Below are 20,599 nucleotides of genomic sequence, written 5' to 3' on the forward strand. Positions count from 1 at the left end.
TAAATACGATACATCCAGAACCCACAGCATGCCTCACCGCCTCCACAGCTATAGCTCTTGAGTCCGAGCCTGAGGACTCAAGTACCATCTCTCAGCTGAGCTGCTGCGAGTGGTCTTTCTGCTTTTCCTCTTGCTTTCCTTTGCCCTCAATTACAGTCTCTTTCTACAAGGCAGCAAACTGAGCTTAATCAAATCCATGGTCATATTATGTTCCTTAGACCATACTACTCCCTGCTCAAAACCCTTAGCTGAATTTCTGAATGATCCCACAAACTGCCTATGTCTCATCTCCTACCATGTTCCCTCTATGGGCCAGCTATGACATTTTAATTCAAAAACGTACTTCCACCCAAGATTGTTTTTTTTGGGGTTTTCCCTGTGCTTCAAATGTTGTTCTCCAAAATATTTGCATGATTCAATCCCTTGCTTTCTTATTTCTGTTCAAGTGTTACCCATCAGACAGGCCTCCTTTACTCATGTTAAATAACAGAGCAACACTTTCTTTCCCTCAGTATATATTCATTATTTGTCTCCCTCTAACAATATTTATATCCCTAAGAACAAGGATTGTGTCTTATCATGGTTTCATCCCGTTCATACTATGATGCCATAGCAGGCAATGAATATTTGCTGAATGAATGGATAGATAATAAAGTGCAAATAAATATATAAACACAAACACTTCTCAATAAGTTTATAGTTCTACAAGACCTGCAAAGCTATGAAAATTCCAAAAATATCAATCAAGTTCAATGATTATATATACATCTCAGATTTTCCTCTTATTGAAAAGTGGTCATACTACAGATTAGGCTTAAATGAAAGGACTTCTAAAGACCAACTGGCTGTATCAATAATCCTTATATTTACAATCTTGATTTCACACAGGAACTTATTTTGATACTCTCTAGGCAAACTTCCTTGGTAACCAAATTTGTGAATACATATAACCAAGGATGATATGTATCAGTTTAAAAAAAAAAATCTTCTCTAAAATACTTTTGGAATAAGCAAAATTCAAATAAATAAATAAATAGGTAATGGAAAGCCAAGACTCACCATAGCAATAAAGCGACCAATGAAACAAAAGTATGAAAGATGGTCTGGATTAATAGTTGATGCTGGATTTATCTGTAGACAGTAGTTGTTCTTGCCAGCATACTCAAATAAGCAATACATGGGGTTCAAAACTTCATGTGAAAGCAAGAAAAACCATTCTCTAAAAGAAGATAAGTCAATATTATTTTTAGCAACCATATATAAATTTAAAAACAGACCTTAAATAAATTTATACATAACATCGCATCTCTACTCAACAGTCTTTAACAACTCTACTGTCCAATTCCTAAGCTGCCCATTCTAAATTACCTGCCAGTTCCCGCACTGCCAAACTATAAACTAGGTATTTCTCACATATTGTGTGCTTCTTCCTATGCCATATTTTTATGTATGAATCCTGAACTTCAACTCAGCCTATGGGGATCCCACTTTCAAGTTCAGCTGATATCTACTTCAGCAATTTTTGGAGGCATTTTTCAGTGTATTTCAGTGTCTCAGTCACTGAACAATCCCACAATATTATTCATTTTTCTGCATTTGACTGGCCCACAAGACCACTATATCCACCAGACTGTAAGGAACCCAAAAACAAAAGCCATGTCTCTATCTTTTGTACCTTTAACTCTTATAGGCACTTGACAACCTATACACACTAGATTTATAAGGAAGATTTATTTTATTTATTTATGGCTGCGCTAGGTCTTCATTGCTACGTGCAGGCCTTCTCCAACTGTGGTGACTGGGCTACTCTTGATTATGGTGCTCGGGCTTCTCACTGGAGGAGCTTCTCTCATCATAGAGCAGGGTTCTAGGGCAGGCGGGCATCAGGAGCTGGGCTCTGGGCTCTAGAGCACAGGCTCAGTAGCTGTGGAACACGGGCTAGCTGTCTTGCAGCACGCGGGATGGTCCCCAGACCAGGGGTCAAAGCCATGTCCCCTGCACTGGCAGGTGGATTCTCTACCACTGAGGCACCAGGGGAGCCCTGAACAATAGGCTTCAGGGAGTATTTGCTGGTGATACTGAGCTAACACAGCATGGCCGCTATGAACAGTTTTACCTGTTTTTTCAGGCAATGGATTAAAAATGGAACTAAAATTTTAAAAGGTGAAATCTTTAAATGGGATAGGCACTATCTAACTTATTGCCATGTAATTTGTCTCATTTTAAAAAGTCCAATACAGAAAACCTGACTACGTAAAAGATTAATAATTTATATTATAAAATAAACAATATGCAAAGCCTGTCTTCCATAGCAATTTCTTCTAATACAGGGTTCCAAACTCAAATACCTACAGATATTAGTGAGTGAGTACAAGGGGCTTCCTTCTCTGCCTGGGCTCACAGTCTTCTACTCAGTCACAAACCTCCATTCCTCATTGTATCCCGGATAAAAGTTACCCCTGGTCTAGGAAGAATTACTTCTAGGCATATAATCATAGTCCTTAGACAACTTGGCTATGGTGGGCAGGAAGTGAAAAAGACTGTATGATACCTGACAGGGAAAGCAGCTACTCTGATTCAGCAATTGATGCCATGTGAGAAGATGTGGCAATTGTTTTTAAAGAGAGGCCAGAAATCTTGATTCATAGGAGTAATCTAGTGATTTCTTTAATGTTGTCAAATAATATAAAAAAATTTAAAATCACAATGGGGGCCATCACTATGCAAGTCAGGTCTGCCCTGGCAGCCTGTTCAGAAATGCTTTTCTGAAACTTTAAAATATAATCTTGGAAACTTAATGAAGGGTAGAGAAGGGAGTCTAAATCAACTGAGAAATGTTAAAATCAATTTATAAAAGGAAATTCAGTCCCAAAATAGTAGCTGAACCAAGTTGACTTCCCACTGTGGTGAGGCTGAAGTAACACATGTCCCCAGGAAGAGAAACTGAACAGAGGGCTGCCGTCTGTGGGGTCACACAGAGTTGGACACGACTGGAGTGACTTAGCAGCCACCGCAGCCGCTGTGAGAATGTGTTTAGACACAAAAACTAGAAATAAGACTCCCAGATGTTGCCGATGACTTTCAGCAATCAGCCCAGAGAAAACTGGGTACATTGAAAGTAAGAATGACTACAGCGTGGCATCTAACCTAAGCTCTGATAGGAAGAAAAAAGAAGGAAAAACTCTAAGTAACAAGAGGTAGAAGAGTTCTTGTTAACATATTCTTCCATATCTCTCAAATAAATTAAAGAGTTACAAGAGGTTGAAAAAAATTAATAGACAATGAATGAGTTAGCAGAGTCTTGAGAGGAAAACAGTAAAACCACCAACAATGAAAAGTCACATTAGAAGCAGCAACACAGGGGGCAGTATTGCCAAGAGACGCGAGCACAGGCGTGAGAAGACTCAGAACAATGGAAAAGCACAGATGAAAGTGCCCTGAGGAGAGATGACAGACAGGTAAGGCTGAGAGGGGAGTCCACATACCCATGACTGAGGTTCCTGAAGAAAAACGGAACAAATGGAACAGAAAAAATATTCAAAGACCTAATAGAAGAAAATTTCCCTTAAATTAAGGAAGATCTTAATAAGCGCCCCCCAAAAGATATAAAACAATCAACAATGAAATTAATGAACTTCAAAGAAAAGACCTGTGTGGGTACCCAGAGGAAAAAAGCTTCCTACAAGGGGCTGGCCTCCTATTTGATAGCGTTTACATTCAATTAGAAGACAGTGAAGCAATGTCTACCGAGTACTGGAGAAACAAGTGTTGTGTGAGAAATTTATATCTAGTAAAGTTCTTATTTAAAAACAAAAGAAGCAGAAAACATATTCTCAAACATGTAAAACTAGAGGGATATATCACCCTTGTGAACTGATTAAACCAAAACCAATACATGAATTAAAATAATTTGGGAATAAGAAAAACATAGTGTGCAGTAACTAATTATGTACATTATATGCATTAAAACCATAAAAATATAAAACAAAACCCAAACAGTTGAGGTACAAAATGGTTAAGAATGTGAATATTATAAAGTCAGACACTGTAAAAATAATACCATATTTCATTTCTAAGATGTGCCTTTTTAATGTCTGAACATTTTTGAAATTGAGACAATCACAATAGATGTGATACAAATATCCATGGTGAAAGGCAGTTTTCTCTTCCAAAAAAACTTAATGTTTTAGATGAGAAAATACACTCACACAACCAGCTCTGATAACTCCACCAGTTCTAGTTTTCTACCTGTTTTTAAGTCAGCTGTACTAAAACTGTGATTATGTAATTCTGAACACCCATGAAGTACGAGTTCAAAAAGAGAGTTGTTTCTAAGAAAAGCAAATTTAATTCTTTGTAAATATTTAATGAAAATGCTTTGACTAAAAAATAAACTGCAGTCAAATTAGCTCTGGGCAAAGCAATTAAGGAAAAAAAATTAAATAAAAAAGATCTCCTGTTCTTATTGCTTCATAAGTATCTGTTAAAGAAATATTTAGTATATGTGGAAAACTAGTCAAAAGGACTCAGACTGGATTAAAAACACAAACATCAAACCAACATAAATTGTTATAATAGCAAAAAATAAGAAACAACCTTATTCATGCTGGTTCATCAACTATACTATGTCCAAACAAGGGAAGATTATGCAGCATGAGTATAAGGTCTATATCTGATATGGAAAGATATCCATGATATACAAAATAACAAAATCAAGCTGCTATATTTTGCAAATTGTATGATCAATTCTGTTTTAAAAAAATCAGCAAATATGTACGATATCACACATATATTCAAATTTATATACAACTGACCCTTGAACAACATGCTTTTGAACTCTGCAAGTCCCCTTATATGTGGATTTTTTTTCAATAAATATAGTACCTGTATTTTCATTTTACAAATATCTTAAAATCAATTAAGTGCAGCAGAAGTCAATTAGAGATCACAATGTGTGGAATTGAAAGAACTAGGGATTTGAATCCAGATTTTATCCAAACTGCTTTAGCTTCCTGTTCTTTGGTAAGTCAATCATCAATTCCATTGTTGTCTGTTTTTTTTAATGGAAATAAAGTTGGTTTACAATATTGTGTTAGTTTTAAGGCATATAGTAAAGAGTTTCTGGAGAAGGCAATGGCATCCCACTCCAGTACTCTTGCCTGGAAAATCCCATGGACAGGGGAGCCTGGTAGGCTGCAGTCCATGGAGTCGCGAACAGTTGGACATGACTGAGTGACTTCACTTTCACTTTTTACTTTCATGCATTGGAGAAAGAAATGGCAACCCACTCCAGTGTTCTTGCCTAGAGAATCCCAGGGATGCGGGAGCCTGGTGGGCTGCCATCTCTGGGGTCACACAGAGTCAGACACGACTGAAGCGACTTAGCAGTAAAGTGTTTCAGTTAAAATTTTCAGATTATATTCCATTATAGGTTTGTAAATGATATTGAATATAATTCCATGCTATACAGTAAATCCTTGTAGCTTATGTATTTTATGTATAGTAGCTTGTATTGATTAATCCCATACTCTTTTGTTTTTGAAACAGAAGTAGCAGTACACAGATTTTTGACAACACAGGATTCAGCACCCCTAACCCCCATGTTTTTAAGGGTCAACTGAATACACAGAGAAAATATACAGGATATGCAACATAATAATAATAATGGTTACTGCTAGATTTATGTGAATATTTCAATTTTTGTTTTTAAAAATCTAGATTGCTATTGAAAAAAATGTTATCTTTTCAAGAATATATCTACAGTGGAGATACACTTATTTCAAAGCAGATATGTCTTTTATTTTACCTTGCTAGGCCACCATAATCAAGTCCTTCTTCTCCTCTAAATATTACATATAATCGCCTCCTCAAGTCATAGGGTTTTAATGCCATAATCTAATTAAAAACAAAAACATGGATGCTTAAACATTCATATGTAATACAAGTTTCCTCCAAACAGTTTTGTTTAAATTTCATCTGTGTTTTCAAAGTTACACATTTTGTTATCTTATACAACAATGCTTTTAATTCAAAGAGATCAACTGGTTTATTCCACAAACTAGCAAAGATGCATCTTACTCTACTAAGCTTTCTGTGATTAACTTTCATAAATCTCTCTCCCCTCTTCTGGTATTAAATGGTAGTTCTACTTTGGGTTAGTAGCAAGAGAGGAACAGCTTAAAACAGAATGTTTTTCAGGTTAGAAAATATTCCCTTCTCTGTCACTCTCCAAATTTTACCGAAATCTTATAAAAGGTGACTTGCAAATTTTTTTGATGAGCAACACTTAATGAGAAGTAGAATTTATTGCTTACACCACACATTCCATTTCTCAGTAGGAAAGGAACTATTGTGAAGAATTATTTATAAGATGATGAATTTTAGCATAAAAAGGTTTATCTTAAAACTATATTTGTACTAGATATTTTATAAGCCTTAAAGGCTCACACTAAGGTTACTAGTAAATAAGCTTTACTTCCAGATAAAAGGGAATTATATCCGAAAGCCAAGACTGGCCCGGGTGAGGCGACAGCTCACTAGCGGGCCTCCACTTTACAGCGAGTCATGGGCTCACAGGGCACGATTCTCCCCAAGCCAGAAGACAAAGCCAAGTGAAATCCACCATGAATTCAGATGTGTATGTCTTAAAACAAAGTTTACACAGAGCTTGGAACAAGGTAAGAATTTATTAAATCAAACAGAAAAAGTTTTGCTGATAATAGCTATATTAAGTAACCTGTCCAAACTGCAACAAGTGACTAAACTGAAGCTAGGATTTGAACATCACTGACTTTAAGAACTGTTATTCCATTTTGGCTTCTATACATAAAAGTCCCTGTGTACCTGAACACACGGAGAATTTTAATTCATCACTGTAATGCTTCAGGAGAGGACTGAGAAGAAAAATTCTCAACCTCGTCAGAAAAAAAGAACTGACAATATTTTGGTTTTTAATCTTTATTCTACAAATAATTCAGCAAAGGTATTACATGCATTTGTTCATGCCGCCAAATGTTTATTAATACCTGCTATGTGCAAAGCACTGTTTCTAGGTACTGTGCAAAGCAGCAGTAAACAAAGAGAGGGCTCTCCTGGAGTTTCGTTCTGGTAAGGGAGGTAACTGTGTTAGGTGGTGGTGATGTAGTTGCTCAGTTGTGTCCAACTCTGTGACTCTGTGGACTGCAGTATGCCAGGCTCCATGGGGTTCTCCAGGCAAGACTACTGTAGTGGGCTGCCAGTTCCTTCTCCGCAGGTGGTGAGAAGTGTTACAAACAGGAATGAAGTACCTTGACTGGCTACAATGGGACTGTGAGGGAGGTGAGCAGGGAACTGCCACTTAAATGAGTGCTTGGACAAGGTCCAAGTTCATGACGTTTAACAGAAACCAGGAGGACGTAAGAATTAACACTAGGGTATGAGAGAAATATTTAAATGGAATACAGTGCCTATACCAATCTAATCTTAATTTAGTCTCATATCACGACTTTTTTGTTTTGAGTTAATAAAGTCGTAGTAAAAAAGTAAAGTCTTAGTTAAAAAGGACTTCCCTGGTGGCTCAGATGGTAAAGTGTCTGTCTACAATGTAAGAGACCTGGGTTCAACCCCTGGGTTGGGAAGATTCCCTGGAGAAGGAAATGGCAATCCACTCCAGTACTCTTGCCCTTGAAAATTCCACAGACGGAGGAGCTTGGTGCAGGCTACTATCCATGGGGTTATAAAGAGTTGGGCACGACTGAGCGACTTCACTTTCACTTTAGTAAAAAAGTAAATAGGTGTCAAAATATGGCAACTTGTTCCAGAGCTCTTTATGCTTTATTTTAGTAATCTAATTCATGGTAAAATGGTTTTGTTTCTCAGCCTACGTACCTGTGCCTGCAAAATGGGAGGTAATGACAGGAGCTACCTCAAAGGGATTTTGTGATGAATTAAATGAAATGATAAATGGAAGGTGCCAGTGCTAAGCATATGACAATCACTCAATACATGATGGATTTTATTATTATAAGGGACACTCAGTAAGTGGTAGTCATTGTCACAGTTGTGTTCTAAATGGCTGAAATTTTCTAAACCTTAATTCCCTTTAGATATAACCAATATAATGACTCAAGTTGTACGATTTCCCTCAGTATCCAAGGTGTGTTGGTTCTAAGGACAGCTCCACAGATACCAAAATATGGGGGTGCTCAACTTATGTGCATCATCCCATATAATTTCAAATCATCTCTAAATTACTTATAATACTTCATACAATATAAATACCACATACACACAAGCATACCTCGGAGATATTACAGGTATGGTTCTAGAGTACCGCAATAAAGAGAATATCACAATAAATTAAGTTACACTAATTTTCTGGTTTCCCAGTACATATAAAAGTCATGTTTACATTGTACTATAGTCTATTAAGGGGGCAATAGCATTATGTCTAAAAAGACAATGTACAGACCTTAATTTAAAAAATACTCTACTGTTAAAAAAAAATGCTAACCGTGATCTGAGCAAGTTGAATCTTTTTGGAACAGTAAATAAAACATAACTGTTCACAGACTGCCTTAACAAGTTAATAATAATGAAAAGTTTGGAGTATTTCAAGAATTATGAAAATGTGACAGAGACACTACCAAGTGAGCACATGCTGTTGGAAAAATGGTGCTGTGAGACTCGCTCAACACAAGCCTGTCATAAACCTTTAATCTGTGAAAACCACAGTATCTGCAACATGAAATAAAGCAAGGCACAATAAAACAATCTGCTAGTGGCAGCAAATTCAAATTTCACCTTTTCAAACTTTCTGGAAATCTCCCTCCACCCCACCGCAGAATATTTTCTATCCACAGTTGGTTGGATCCATGGATGGTACTATATCTGTGGATACAGAGGGCTGACTGTACAATTTTACTCTGGTACATCTTTCTTACCTGTTGGAAGGAATCTTCGAACAACGTCTGCCGGGACACATTGATCTTTACGTGACTGGGTAGAGCATTAGACTGAAAACAAAAATAATATTGTAATATCATGTAAGTTACAGTACGTGTGCCCTGAAACAAGAAAACTAAATGATTATGAACAGAAGGTTTATTTACCACCGCAGTACCTGGCACAAATAACGGAAGTGAGCGAGTTTCCACCTGAAGCTGCGTTCATAGGCAATCTGTGGACCACCTTTAGTTCTAAAGAAAAACAAAAACAAACCATATATTAACAAATAATAAAGCTGGATGTTCAGCATTCAGTATGAACCTGGAGTGTACCAGTGTCCTACAAATGACAGGAAAGTTACTCTGTAACACCTGCTGGGAGAGAAGTGAAGGTAATATTTAGGGGCCAACAGAGACTTGAGCAAGGAGGACACACAATATACACACACAAAGACGGGGATGACGTGTATGGGTGGGTCTTTTGTAAAGCAGTTAGTTAATGTACTTAAAGGATACAACACACAAAGAAGCTAGTTAATGTGCTAGAAATATACAATAACAAACTGTATATAAGCAAAAACATCTTTGGGAAAAAAATGAAAGCATTTCTAGAAAAACAAAGAACAGATTTTGTCATTAGCATAACAAACTAAAAGGTAATAGTAAACAGTATTTTTAAGAGGAGGAAATTCCCACAAAACAGAGTGAAGCAGGAACAATATTCAATATATGAGTAACTTTCCAAATAAATAAAAAATGCACAAAACAGTGAAAATATGTGACAGAATTTAAATATATACATATATTATACATAGTTATAATTAGCATAATGGGAAAAGTTTCCTCATATCTGGAAAACAAATATTAACAGCCAGTAGTATTTCAGACAAAAAAAACATGAAACGTAAATTGTATTGTTCTTTCAGTCCCATGTAAGTACTCTTGTTGGTCTGATCACTTGTTAGCAGTTTATGAAGCCATCAGGTTTTCCATTAGAATTCTGTAATTTCTTACTCAGTTAACTGGTATGATCTAAAAGTTATCAGAAACCTATATATGTAAAAAAGTCCTCTCTATGAATCTTCTGGAAGATCTTCATATTTGTAAAAGCATCAGAGTAATACAAGTGTCAGAGAATTGAAACGGCATGATTAAAGAACCAACTGCAATGCAACTGACAAAGAAATCTGGCTATTTATGCAACACATAACATCTTAAGATAATAACCAAAATTATGATGCAACACTACTCCAGGATATACCCAATATGAGGAATGTCATATAATTTCTAGAACACTTACATTAATTAACATTTAGCTGTAGAATCTAAGAAGTTTTATCATTACATTTGACAGTGCTTCCCATGTAATTCAACATACCAAATAAGCCTAATTATCAATAGTTTAACCTCTCTTTGAAAAGTTTTAGAGAACTTATGTAAGCATCTAAAATTTAGCTAGAGATTAAAAGAATCCCTTTAGCACATTAAAGCTATCTTTCTTTGTGGGGGAGGGGTGTGGAATACAAATCCACACAAAGATACTTTTGCCTGGCAAAAAATGAAAGAAAAATTTTAAATTAAAATTAAAAAATAATAAACTAAAATAGGCAACAAAGACCTACTATATATATAGTACAGGGAATTCTACTCAATACTCTGTAATAGCCTATATGGGAAAGGAATCTGAAAAAGAATAGATATGTGTATGCATGCATGTGAGGAAGCAACAGTTAGAACTGGACATGGAACAACAGACGTTCCAAATAGGGAAAGGGGTACATCAAGGCTGTTTATTGTCACCCTGCTTATTTAACTTATATGCAGAGTACATCATGAGAAACACTGGGCTGGACAAAGCAGAAGCTGGAATCAAGATTGCCAGGAGAAATGCCAATGACCTCAGATATACAGATGACACCACCCTTATGGCAGAAAGCGAAGAAGAACTAAAGAACCTCTTGAAGAAAGTGAAAGAGGAAAGTGAAAAAGTTGGCCTAAAGCTCAACATTCAGAAAACGAAGATCATGGCATCTGGTCCCATCACTTCATTCGAAATAGATGGGGAAACAGTGTCAGACTTTATTTTGGGGGGCTCGAAAATAACTGCAGATGGTGACTGCAGCCATGAGATTAAACGATGCTTACTCCTTGGAAGAAAAGTTATGACCAACCTAGATAGCATATTACAAAGCAGAGACATTACTTTGCCAATAAAGGTCCGTCTAGTCAAGGCTATGGTTTTTCTAGTAGTCATGTATGGATGTGAGAGTTGGACTGTAAAGTAAGCTGAGCACCAAAGAATTGATGCTTTTGAACTGTGGTGTTGGAGAAGACTCTTGAGAGTCCCTTGGACTGCAAGGAGATCCAACCAGTCCATTCTGAAGGAGATCAGTCCTGAATATTCATTGGAAGGACTGATATTGAAACTGAAACTCCAATACTTTGGCCACCTAATGTGAAGAACTGACTCACTGGAAAAGACCCTGAAGCTGGGAAAGATTGAGGAGGAGAAGAGGACAACAGAAGATGAGATGGTGGGATGGCATCACCAACTCAATGGACTTGAGTCTGAGTGAACTCCGGGAGTTGGTGATGGACAGGGAGGCCTGGCGTGCTGCGATTCACGGGGTCGCAAAGAGTCGGACCCGACGGAGCGACTGAGCTGACCTGGCGCATCATGTGTGCTCGGTCGTGTCCGACTCTGCAGCCCCGTGGACTGTAGCCCGCCAGGCTTCTCTGTCCACAGGATTTCCCAGGCAAGAATGCTGGAGTGGGTATGTATAGCTAAATCACCTTGCTGTATACCTGAAACTAACACAATATTGTAAATTGAATATACTCCAATATAAAGTGAAATTTGTTAAAAATTTAAAAGATATTTTAAAAAAAATCAAAAAGAAATCAAAAAAATAATAATAAATTTAATAAAAGGACAGATTTTCAAATAACCCAGCACTTCTAATAGAGTATTGCAGGTGAAAAAAATATATGTTTCAAAGGCTTACTTCTCACTAACATAATGAGATTTACATTTTTATTAGAAAATATAAACTGACACTAGAATTTGTAGGAATGTAGATGGGGAAGGGGGCAATAGGCATAATACCTATAATACAAAAAAACTATAAAGCTGAATTGTGTCATAACACCAGGATTGGCACCAGGCCTTGTTGTGGATGGTATATATTGCTTTTTCTACACTTTTTCCAGGGTTATACTTTCTATCACATTTTAGATTTTAACCATGTATTAGAGTGCAAATATTAAATGGCATGTTATATTGAAAAGTTAGTTAAATATGAAAATCTATGACTATTTAAAAAAAAAACTTCTTGCTAACCCTTAAATCCAAGGAGGGGAGGACAAGAGGCTCTAGGTAGAAGAGACAGGAAAGAATATTCTATCACATGTTAAAGTTAATCTGAAATCAAAACAAATACTGCTGGAGAGAGTAAGCAAAGCAAAACTGAGCTCCTAGGAAGCTCTGTCCAGGTCACCCAGCTTAGCAGGTCAGTGAGGGAAAAAGCAGGGTGGGCAGCATTTAGGGGAAGTTCTATTCACACTGAGAGCGCCTGGGTCTTCTGCCCACTGAGTGACAGCCTATGAGACAGGCATAAAGAACTTTTTCATCCCTAGGGAACGTTTTGGAAAACGTTCTCTTCCACTGTCAGGTTCAACTGAATTCATTCAGCAAATACTCACAAAATGCACGGCATGTGCCCTGGCACTATTCTAGATAGTGAGAGTACTACTGGCTGATAAAACAAACTGAAAAAGCAATGCCTCTTTTTGTGCAGTCTATGTGCTAGTGCAGAGAACAGACAAGAAACAGTGAGTAAGTAAACTGCACATTGAGTGTTGGATGAGCATAAATGTTTCACCGTTCCCACTCCTAAAAAAGGGAAGAAAAGATGAAAAAAGGACAAGGAGTGAAGTGGGGAGAAGAATTTTTCAACTGTGAACAGAATAAACAGAGTAGGATTCATAGACAAAATAGAGTCTGAGCAGAAAACATGGAGGGTGTAAGTCATACAGGTACTGTTGGGGGAAAGTGCATGCCAACCAGAGGAAACCAGAGCCCAGAGGAGGAAGCCTCAAATGTCTGAGATACAGCTAAGTCGCTAGGGAAGCTAAGGCAGAGCAAATGAGGAGAAATGTCAGACGTGAGGCTGACAAGGTAACAGGGGTCAGATGCTCCAAGGGCTTAGAGGCCATGGTCAAGTGCTCTGCTTTTTTATTCAGATTAAGATGGAAACCATGGAAGGGTTTTGTGGAGTGACTTCTTACTTAAAAGAAAAAATAAAAAAGTAAAAAGACTTGTATGGGGGACCATGTTACATGAAGTGTAGGTAGAAAGCAGAGTGATAACTCAGAGAAGCACTCCGGGTGAGAGACCACGGTAGCGTGGGCCAAAGTGACGGCAGTGGATATGGCGAGACACAGCTGGTCCTGAATACATTCTGAAGCTGAGGTAACTGGAACTCGTGATGGACTGTATGTGGCGTGAGAGAGTAGTCAAGGACAATTCCAAGATTTCTGGCTCAAACACACCTAAGAGTGGAGGTCCCTTCAATTGAGATGGGAAATATCCCAGGTAGAATAAGTCTGACTGATGGTAGTTATCTGGAAGATGTTAAGAATAGCTATCAAGTAAGTAGCAGCAAAATTACAAGTGAAACACTAGAGGAAACATTTGTGAGCTGGGTAAGATTCACCAAGAGAATGAGTATAGAGAGCAGAGAAAAGAGATCTGAGGAGGCACTTTGGGTACGTCAATGTTAACAGGCTGACAGGAAAGGAGGGTCCCCCGTCACCCAAAAAAAGGAAGAGGAAGAAGACCAGACAGAAGGAAATCAGGAAGCAGAGTCCCTATACTACTTCTCAGGAGACAGAAACTTCCTTCAAATACTCCTGACTGTGTCAAATTAGACAGAGCTGTAAACCAGGGACTAACCAATTAGAGGACACTGGTCCCCTTAGTAAGGTCAGTTAGGGTCAGTGAAACTTTCTTGTTGTTGGTTTGAGAGAGAAACTAGAAACATCAATTACACAGGCAAGTCGTTCAGGGAGTTTTCTTGTAGAGGGGAGCAATACAAATGAATTCTCCATTAAATGGACTTATAAGGTGATGAGTCATGGCTTTCCACTTGTCCATTTCTAATTTCAGAGAAGTAACACCTGATGGGAGTGACACAGCAGAGAAAGACGGATGGTATGAAAATCACTGCTGGAGTAGCTAACTGGAAGAGAGGGGGAAAATCTGGAGCACTAGCAGAGGGATTGGCCTTTGATAGGAACAATGGCAATTTAACTTCAGGATAAAGAGGGAAGACAGATGCTGACTGGTAGAGAGATGTAACGGTAGGAATTCGTGAAAAACTTTTATGGCTGCTTCTGTTTTCTTAGTAATGTAAAGACATCACATCTAAGAAAATGGATGAAGGAGAGACCTTTCAAATACTTAATTAAGCTATTTTTACCAGGAAAACCACGTTGAACGTCTCAGTCCCTGATACTGCAGAGGCAGGATGTGCCTGTTAAGAGCACACACTCCGTGGACAGACTGCCTTGGTCTGAAACCACTTTCATCACTTGCTGCGTGACTTTGCATAAGTCAGTTATGCTCCCTAGGCCTCAGTTTCCACACTTGGAAAGTAAGGGTATCAACCTCAAGGAGCTGTTGGAAGATAAACACTAGTTTATATAAAGTGCTTAGAAGAATCCCTGGCCCACAGTCATCACTAGATAAATATTTACTATTGTTCTTCTTAAGGAATTATATGCCACAAATCCACTCTAAAATATATACAGTAGAGCAAAACAAGTATATTAGATTATTACTTGTGTAGATTTTCTTGATACATAATGTAAAATCTGCTTGAGGCTAAATTAGAGGTCAAACTTTATGTTCTCATTAAACAGCATCTCAGAACTTCACTTACACAGATGACTTCCCATTGCGAGGATCTTTGAATGTTGTTGTTCTTGTATTATGATCAACAAAATACCTCACACCTTCCCGGGTATACCTAATTTCCCAACCTTCTGGCAGGGGTTCTTCATTCTGCAAACTAAAAGATAAAGTCACAGTCACACAAGGTGAACATTTTCGAGGTGCTAAAAATGTCCAAGCTGAGGTTCACTTGATTCCATCTCCCGACAGGTAAGCTCACTTAAGTAAGGCTGCAGGATACACATACCCTTGAGTTCTGGGGTCTTCCCACTGGGTTGTTTTTGTGTTATGATTCACGAAGTAAACTCTGTCTGTTGAATCCACTCTTTTTTCTAAAAAAAATAGAGTGAGCATGGTGTTTAATAACTATTTGCTATATATACATTTCAATATTTTTATCAACAACACATTAGCTTACCCCAGCCTGGTGGCAAAGGCCCGTATGGGTCATTTTCTGCTGCTAACATTGAAGCCTGATTGGAGAAAAGGATTAGGAGGAGAAGTTAAAAGAACAGGTTTTTAATATAAAAGCATTAACTAAGCACTTGGCTGAATCACATTTAAGAGTCATTTTCTAAAAAATATGATAAAGAAATGTGAATATAGTAATTTCAAGGCACAGAATTCTAAAAATGTCATGAGTTAAGAGGAGTTAAATAAGTGATAAATTATTAGTTTTTCTACAATGATTTAGAAATAATTTATCAACATCAGCACTTTAATCTCTTAGCCTTTCTGTAACAGTCCATAAGAATGAAATGACATGAGAGAACAATATATAGAAAATTGTAGTGTTTAAATGAGGTAACATTATTTGCTGAAAAACAGAATAATTACCGCAGTTCTCTTTAAAACAAATGTCTACTAACATAATATTAAACTCCAGTATTATCTTTTTAAAAATAAACTTTTACCTTTGTATTAATATATTTTATATATTCAAACATAAAAACATATTAATGCTCACATATTATGACAACTCAGAAGTATATTCAAAAGAAAATAAACATTTTTACCATCAGTTTTTAAAGAAAGACAAAAACTTATTACCTAAAAAATCATTTCTTAATGACACAATATATACATCTTGATAAATATTTTATAACTTCAAAACAGATACTATGAATTGTACTCAGTATCATTTAGACAACTAAATCTCAACCTTAGGATATTCTGTTTGTGGAGAAGAGCACATTATTCCCTAATTCTGCCCTGTTTCCCCAAAGTTTTCCATAGATACAGCAAAGTCCAGCCAAAACAAATGCATACACATAATTTGTTTAGTACATACAACTAAACAGTGGAACATCCCCACAGATTTCTGCACAAGCTCCTCAGGAACCAAGAACTGACCGCACAAGATGCTGAGCAGGTTGGGCCGGCCCACTCTCTGGTGGTCAGACAACCAGGAGAGTGGACCAACCTGCAAATGAGAGCAACCAAACCTTGCTACTTAACCTCCCCAAAACGCAGTGCTGAATGAGCCTGCCCAAGGCAGGATTCTGAACAGCTGTTTTCTTTGTGTATCTTTCCTAATTTCTTTCCACATTTTGGGGTTTCAAGCTGCCCTGAAACACTACCTAAAGATGCCCAGTCCTTGAGATTTATACGTTCTACTTCTTGAGATCAAATCTATTTAAACAGAAGTCCTCCCATCCCCCACACTCCCGTGGATGCTTGCTTACAGCAGTAAATCACCAATTGATCAAATTTTCAGACAGCATTAAATTTTTTTGGACAAAACTATCTCCAATCCCAGGAATAAATATTTAGTGGGCCAAAAACAGATGAAAGCATCTCTACAAAGCTGGGATGGAACTAGGATAGCTGGGATATGGCAAGACTGGCCTTAAGTAAAGTCAGGAGGCAATCAGCTTTGTTTAAAGCAAACAAAATGATTATAACCAAAAGTAGAAGATTGGGAACTGGCCAAGACAAATTATATTATTAAGAAATTGCATTTATGAGACTACCTCTTAATAAGGACAAAAGTATGAATGTATAGCTATATAAACTAGGATTAAAAAAAACTTAAAGTGCTTATGCATATCAGAAATGTGAATTATTTATTAAAGATCAACTAAAACAGATCTTACAATCTATAACATTTAAGAAAAGTCACCAAGGGAGAAAAGGCAAGACGTCTGGAAGAAAAAGATACATTAACGCCTATGACTTCCTAATTACCGAGTAGAGGTATCGCTGGTTGAACTGTTGCATCGCTCCCTGCAGCTGGCTGCGCTGGGACTGCCACTGCTCGAAGTTCCGGACCGACTCCATGGTGGGCCGCTGCCAGGTGGTGGTCCTGGTGTTATGGTCCACGTAATACACTCTGCCCCGGTCATCGACTCTTCTTTCCCAACTACCAAAGACAAACGGAGCAGCAGTGAAAACGAAAATAAACAATCATCTCTTTAGATAAGAAACTGGAAAGTAGTTAATATGTTACCTAAATAATTTAAAAATCAAGTCCAAGAGATGATGAGTTTAAAAGAATGTAAATACTGATATTCTTCAGAAAACTTACGGACATGTAACTTGTTATTTATTTATCTAAATTACCTTCCCATTCTTCCCATACATGATTTCTAAGGACTGTCTAAAAAACAGGTCATTAAAAAAAAAAAAAAAACAGGTCATAGATTGAACAGTATCAATGTGACTACTCTCCCTCTTTCTTTGATAAACATTTACTGAGTGCTAACTGTATACCAAGCAATCTGCCTCTACCATCCCTGCCCATGTAAAGGGTTTTAACTCAACTTTTACAGCTTTTTAATCCACCTTTTGCAGCTACACTGCTGCTGAACTAAAGTGCAGATGTAGCCACGCCATTCCACCTATCACTGTTTGCTGGCATGGCTAAATGATGAACCCAGTCACCATCTCAGCCTCACCCCTCTTCTCCACCCTCACCCTCACTTCCCCTTCTTTCAAGGGACCCATCTGAGGGGCCAAATCAACTCCTGGTGGGCCCCAAATGTGTCAGACGTCTCATCCTGTCATGCCTTTGTTTCAATCCTCTCTCAGAACAGAATACCCTTCTCCACCAGCCAGAAGACACCCTGTCCTCCTGAACCCCTACCCTCCAGGGTTCCATTCACCTCCAGTCAATCTGTATTATTAATTCATAGGCTTTCGATATCCTTTCAGCAACCAATTTCACAAGATAACACACTTGTTGCCTTTAATTTTCTGGACTTTGAATATGTTTATATTGGCGAGCTCTGAGTTGCATCTGAAGGACTGTGAGTGAATAACAGCCTAACAGCACAAGCTTTATTTAGCATGTAATAGGAATGCTTCTTCATTTAAAAGGCTCTATTAGCTTCAGCCATAATTAATACGATTTTACTTGTAATGATCTTCTAGATAATAATTTTGAACGCTAGGATCTCTTATGTAAATATCACACAACAGCATAGTTTAGATCCCTATCTATGAAGAAACATACACACAAACTGCCCTAAATATGACTCTCATTTCTTAAAAAATAGCAAGAACTGACACTGGATCAGAAGTCTGCACCTCCTCTCAGTAAACTCATGCCAGTGTTCGACATCTCTTAATCTCCTGAGGAAGCCCTTCAGACTAACAGTAAATGAGACACAGGGTAACAAATCTCATCTACTGAACGTTTACTATTCACAAAAGCAAATCAAGGAAAAGTAACATGCAGTAGCAAAGAACCATTTTATATTGCATTAACTGAGCTTTTAAAATTCCAGATATGAAACACAGCTGAAGCCTGAGAAGACGCTACCTTACCCTGGAGGCAGAGGCTGCGGCCTCTCCCACGTGGTCGTCCGTGTGTTATGATCCACATAGTAGGTTCTACCGTGAGGATCTCTTCTCTGTTCCCACCTTTAATAAAAATACAGAAATAAAAGAACAAGCTAAAGACTATCTGAAGAACGATTCCTTTTTTTCTTTTTTAATGATTCCTTTTTATAAGCCAAAAACTTACAGGTATGTTTTAAAGAGTCATGTATACACACAAAATGAAGTTGTTTCTTTTGGGCTTTGTAAATGCTTAATTATTCCCTTTTCATTAGCAGTGCTGGAAACTTTCCAGCTTCCCAGCGGGTGTTAGTGCTAAGGAACCCACCTGCCAATGCAGGAGACATAAGAGATGCGGGTTCAATCCCTGGGTGGGGAAGATCCCCTGGAGAAGGGCACGGCAACCCACTCCAGTATCCTTGCCTGGAGAATCCCATGAACAGGGGAGCCTGGCGGCTTACAGTCCATTGGGTCGCACAGAATCGGACATGACTGAAGTGACTTACCACACAGCATACACTGGAAACTCAGTAAGTACATTTAGCAGAGGAAGACAGAATAACGCCCAAAGTTTTCTAAAGTGACTAATTCACGGAATTCCAAATCATCACAAAACAGAAATTTAATCAAGAGCTGAGGAACTGTTACCCTAATATCATGCCCAAAGGACAAAATGTCAATGAAGTAATATCCGTTTTTGGCAACTGAAGAAAACACACATCTAAAAGATTTCAGCAGAAACTGCATTAAAGTGTGTAGTGAGCCAGCTCCATGAGCGTGTAGGGAGCCAGCTCCATGAGTGAGCGTGTAGGGAGCCAGCTCCATGAGTGAGCGTGTAGTGAGCCAGCTCCATGAGCGTGTAGTGAGCCAGCTCCATGAGCGTGTAGGGAGCCAGCTCCATGAGTGAGCGTGTAGGGAGCCAGCTCCATGAGTGAGTGTGTAGGGAGCCAGCTCCATGAGCGTGTAGTGAGCCAGCTCCATGAGTGTGTAGGGAGCCAGCTCCATGAGTGAGTGTGTAGGGAGCCAGCTCCATGAGTGAGTGTGTAGGGAGCCAGCTCCATGAGTGAGTGTGTAGGGAGCCAGCTCCATGAGTGAGTGTGTAGTGAGCCAGCTCGATGAGTGAGTGTGTAGTGAGCCAGCTCCATGAGCGTGTAGGGAGCCAGCTCGATGAGTGAGTGTGTAGTGAGCCAGCTCCATGAGCGTGTAGGGAGCCAGCTCCATGAGCGCTCCTTCTCCCATCTGCATACAGGGTCTTCCTCTGTGTACAGCTACCCCTCTGTTGTCTCTGGTGCACCTCTGAGTTTAAGGACACCCTCATTCGTCTCTCTGCTCTTTCTCAGACACACTCCACCTCTTCCTCTCCCCACCCTCGTCCTCTCCTCTCCACTCTCTCCTTAGAATGGCACAGAAGAAAAAACTTCAAACATTAAAAAAAAAACTTCCTGAGTTTAAGATGCTTGTTCTCAGCTGAAAGTAGAACAAATGGGAAATATTTCCCTTTCTCAAACACGAGGATTCAATTTAATCTGACTTCTTTTTAATTAGAGAAAAGTGAAACTGAAAGTTGCTCAGTCATGGCCAAATCTTTCCGACCCCAGGGACTATGGCCTGCCAGGCTTCTCCATCCCTGGGAAAGTGTACTGGACTGGTTGCCATTTCCTTCTCCAGGGGATCTTCCCGACCCAAGGGTCAAACCCTGGTCTCCTGTATTGCAAGGAGTGTAATGTAAGAGGAGTGTAATGTACATAACCAAGCGCGCCATCCATAAAATGGGCTATGAAGCCATTTCTAATGTGATCCTAAGTTACCTGGATATATTCTTATTTAATATTCAATATTCAGTAAGCACTTAGGTTCCAACTGTAATTCTAGCCACTAGTTCTTAATTTTTCCATATCGCTTCCAAATTTCAGGGTTTTCCTCCAAAGAGAATTTATCTTAC

At 38.4% G+C, this 20,599-nt stretch overlaps 1 protein-coding gene across 5 annotated transcripts in view; it reads right to left on the reverse strand.

Moving 5' to 3' along the window:
• The window catches only part of WWP1 (WW domain containing E3 ubiquitin protein ligase 1), a 141,716-nt gene that overhangs the window by 26,134 nt on the left and 94,983 nt on the right, over positions 1–20,599 (reverse strand). For 3 of the 5 annotated variants that reach the window (XR_005724562.1, XM_040261126.1, XM_040261127.1), the window contains exons 10-19: positions 18,646–18,741; positions 17,065–17,239; positions 15,296–15,350; positions 15,125–15,209; positions 14,867–14,995; positions 9,101–9,176; positions 8,922–8,993; positions 5,807–5,895; positions 3,486–3,545; positions 1,060–1,219 (exon numbers count right to left, since the gene is read on the reverse strand). Coding sequence is in view for 3 of the 5 variants with exons in the window: in XM_040261126.1 (XP_040117060.1) it covers positions 1,060–1,219; positions 3,486–3,545; positions 5,807–5,895; positions 8,922–8,993; positions 9,101–9,176; positions 14,867–14,995; positions 15,125–15,209; positions 15,296–15,350; positions 17,065–17,239; positions 18,646–18,741 (997 nt within the window). In the remaining 2 variants the exon portion in view is untranslated. The remainder of the gene's footprint in view (positions 1–1,059; positions 1,220–3,485; positions 3,546–5,806; positions 5,896–8,921; positions 8,994–9,100; positions 9,177–14,866; positions 14,996–15,124; positions 15,210–15,295; positions 15,351–17,064; positions 17,240–18,645; positions 18,742–20,599) is intronic. The other 2 variants (XR_005724563.1, XM_040261128.1) reach the window with 1 other exon arrangement.

This window comes from Oryx dammah, unplaced genomic scaffold, assembly GCF_014754425.2.
Source record: "Oryx dammah isolate SB20612 unplaced genomic scaffold, SCBI_Odam_1.1 HiC_scaffold_19, whole genome shotgun sequence".
In the NCBI taxonomy this organism is placed as follows: Eukaryota; Metazoa; Chordata; class Mammalia; order Artiodactyla; family Bovidae; genus Oryx; species Oryx dammah.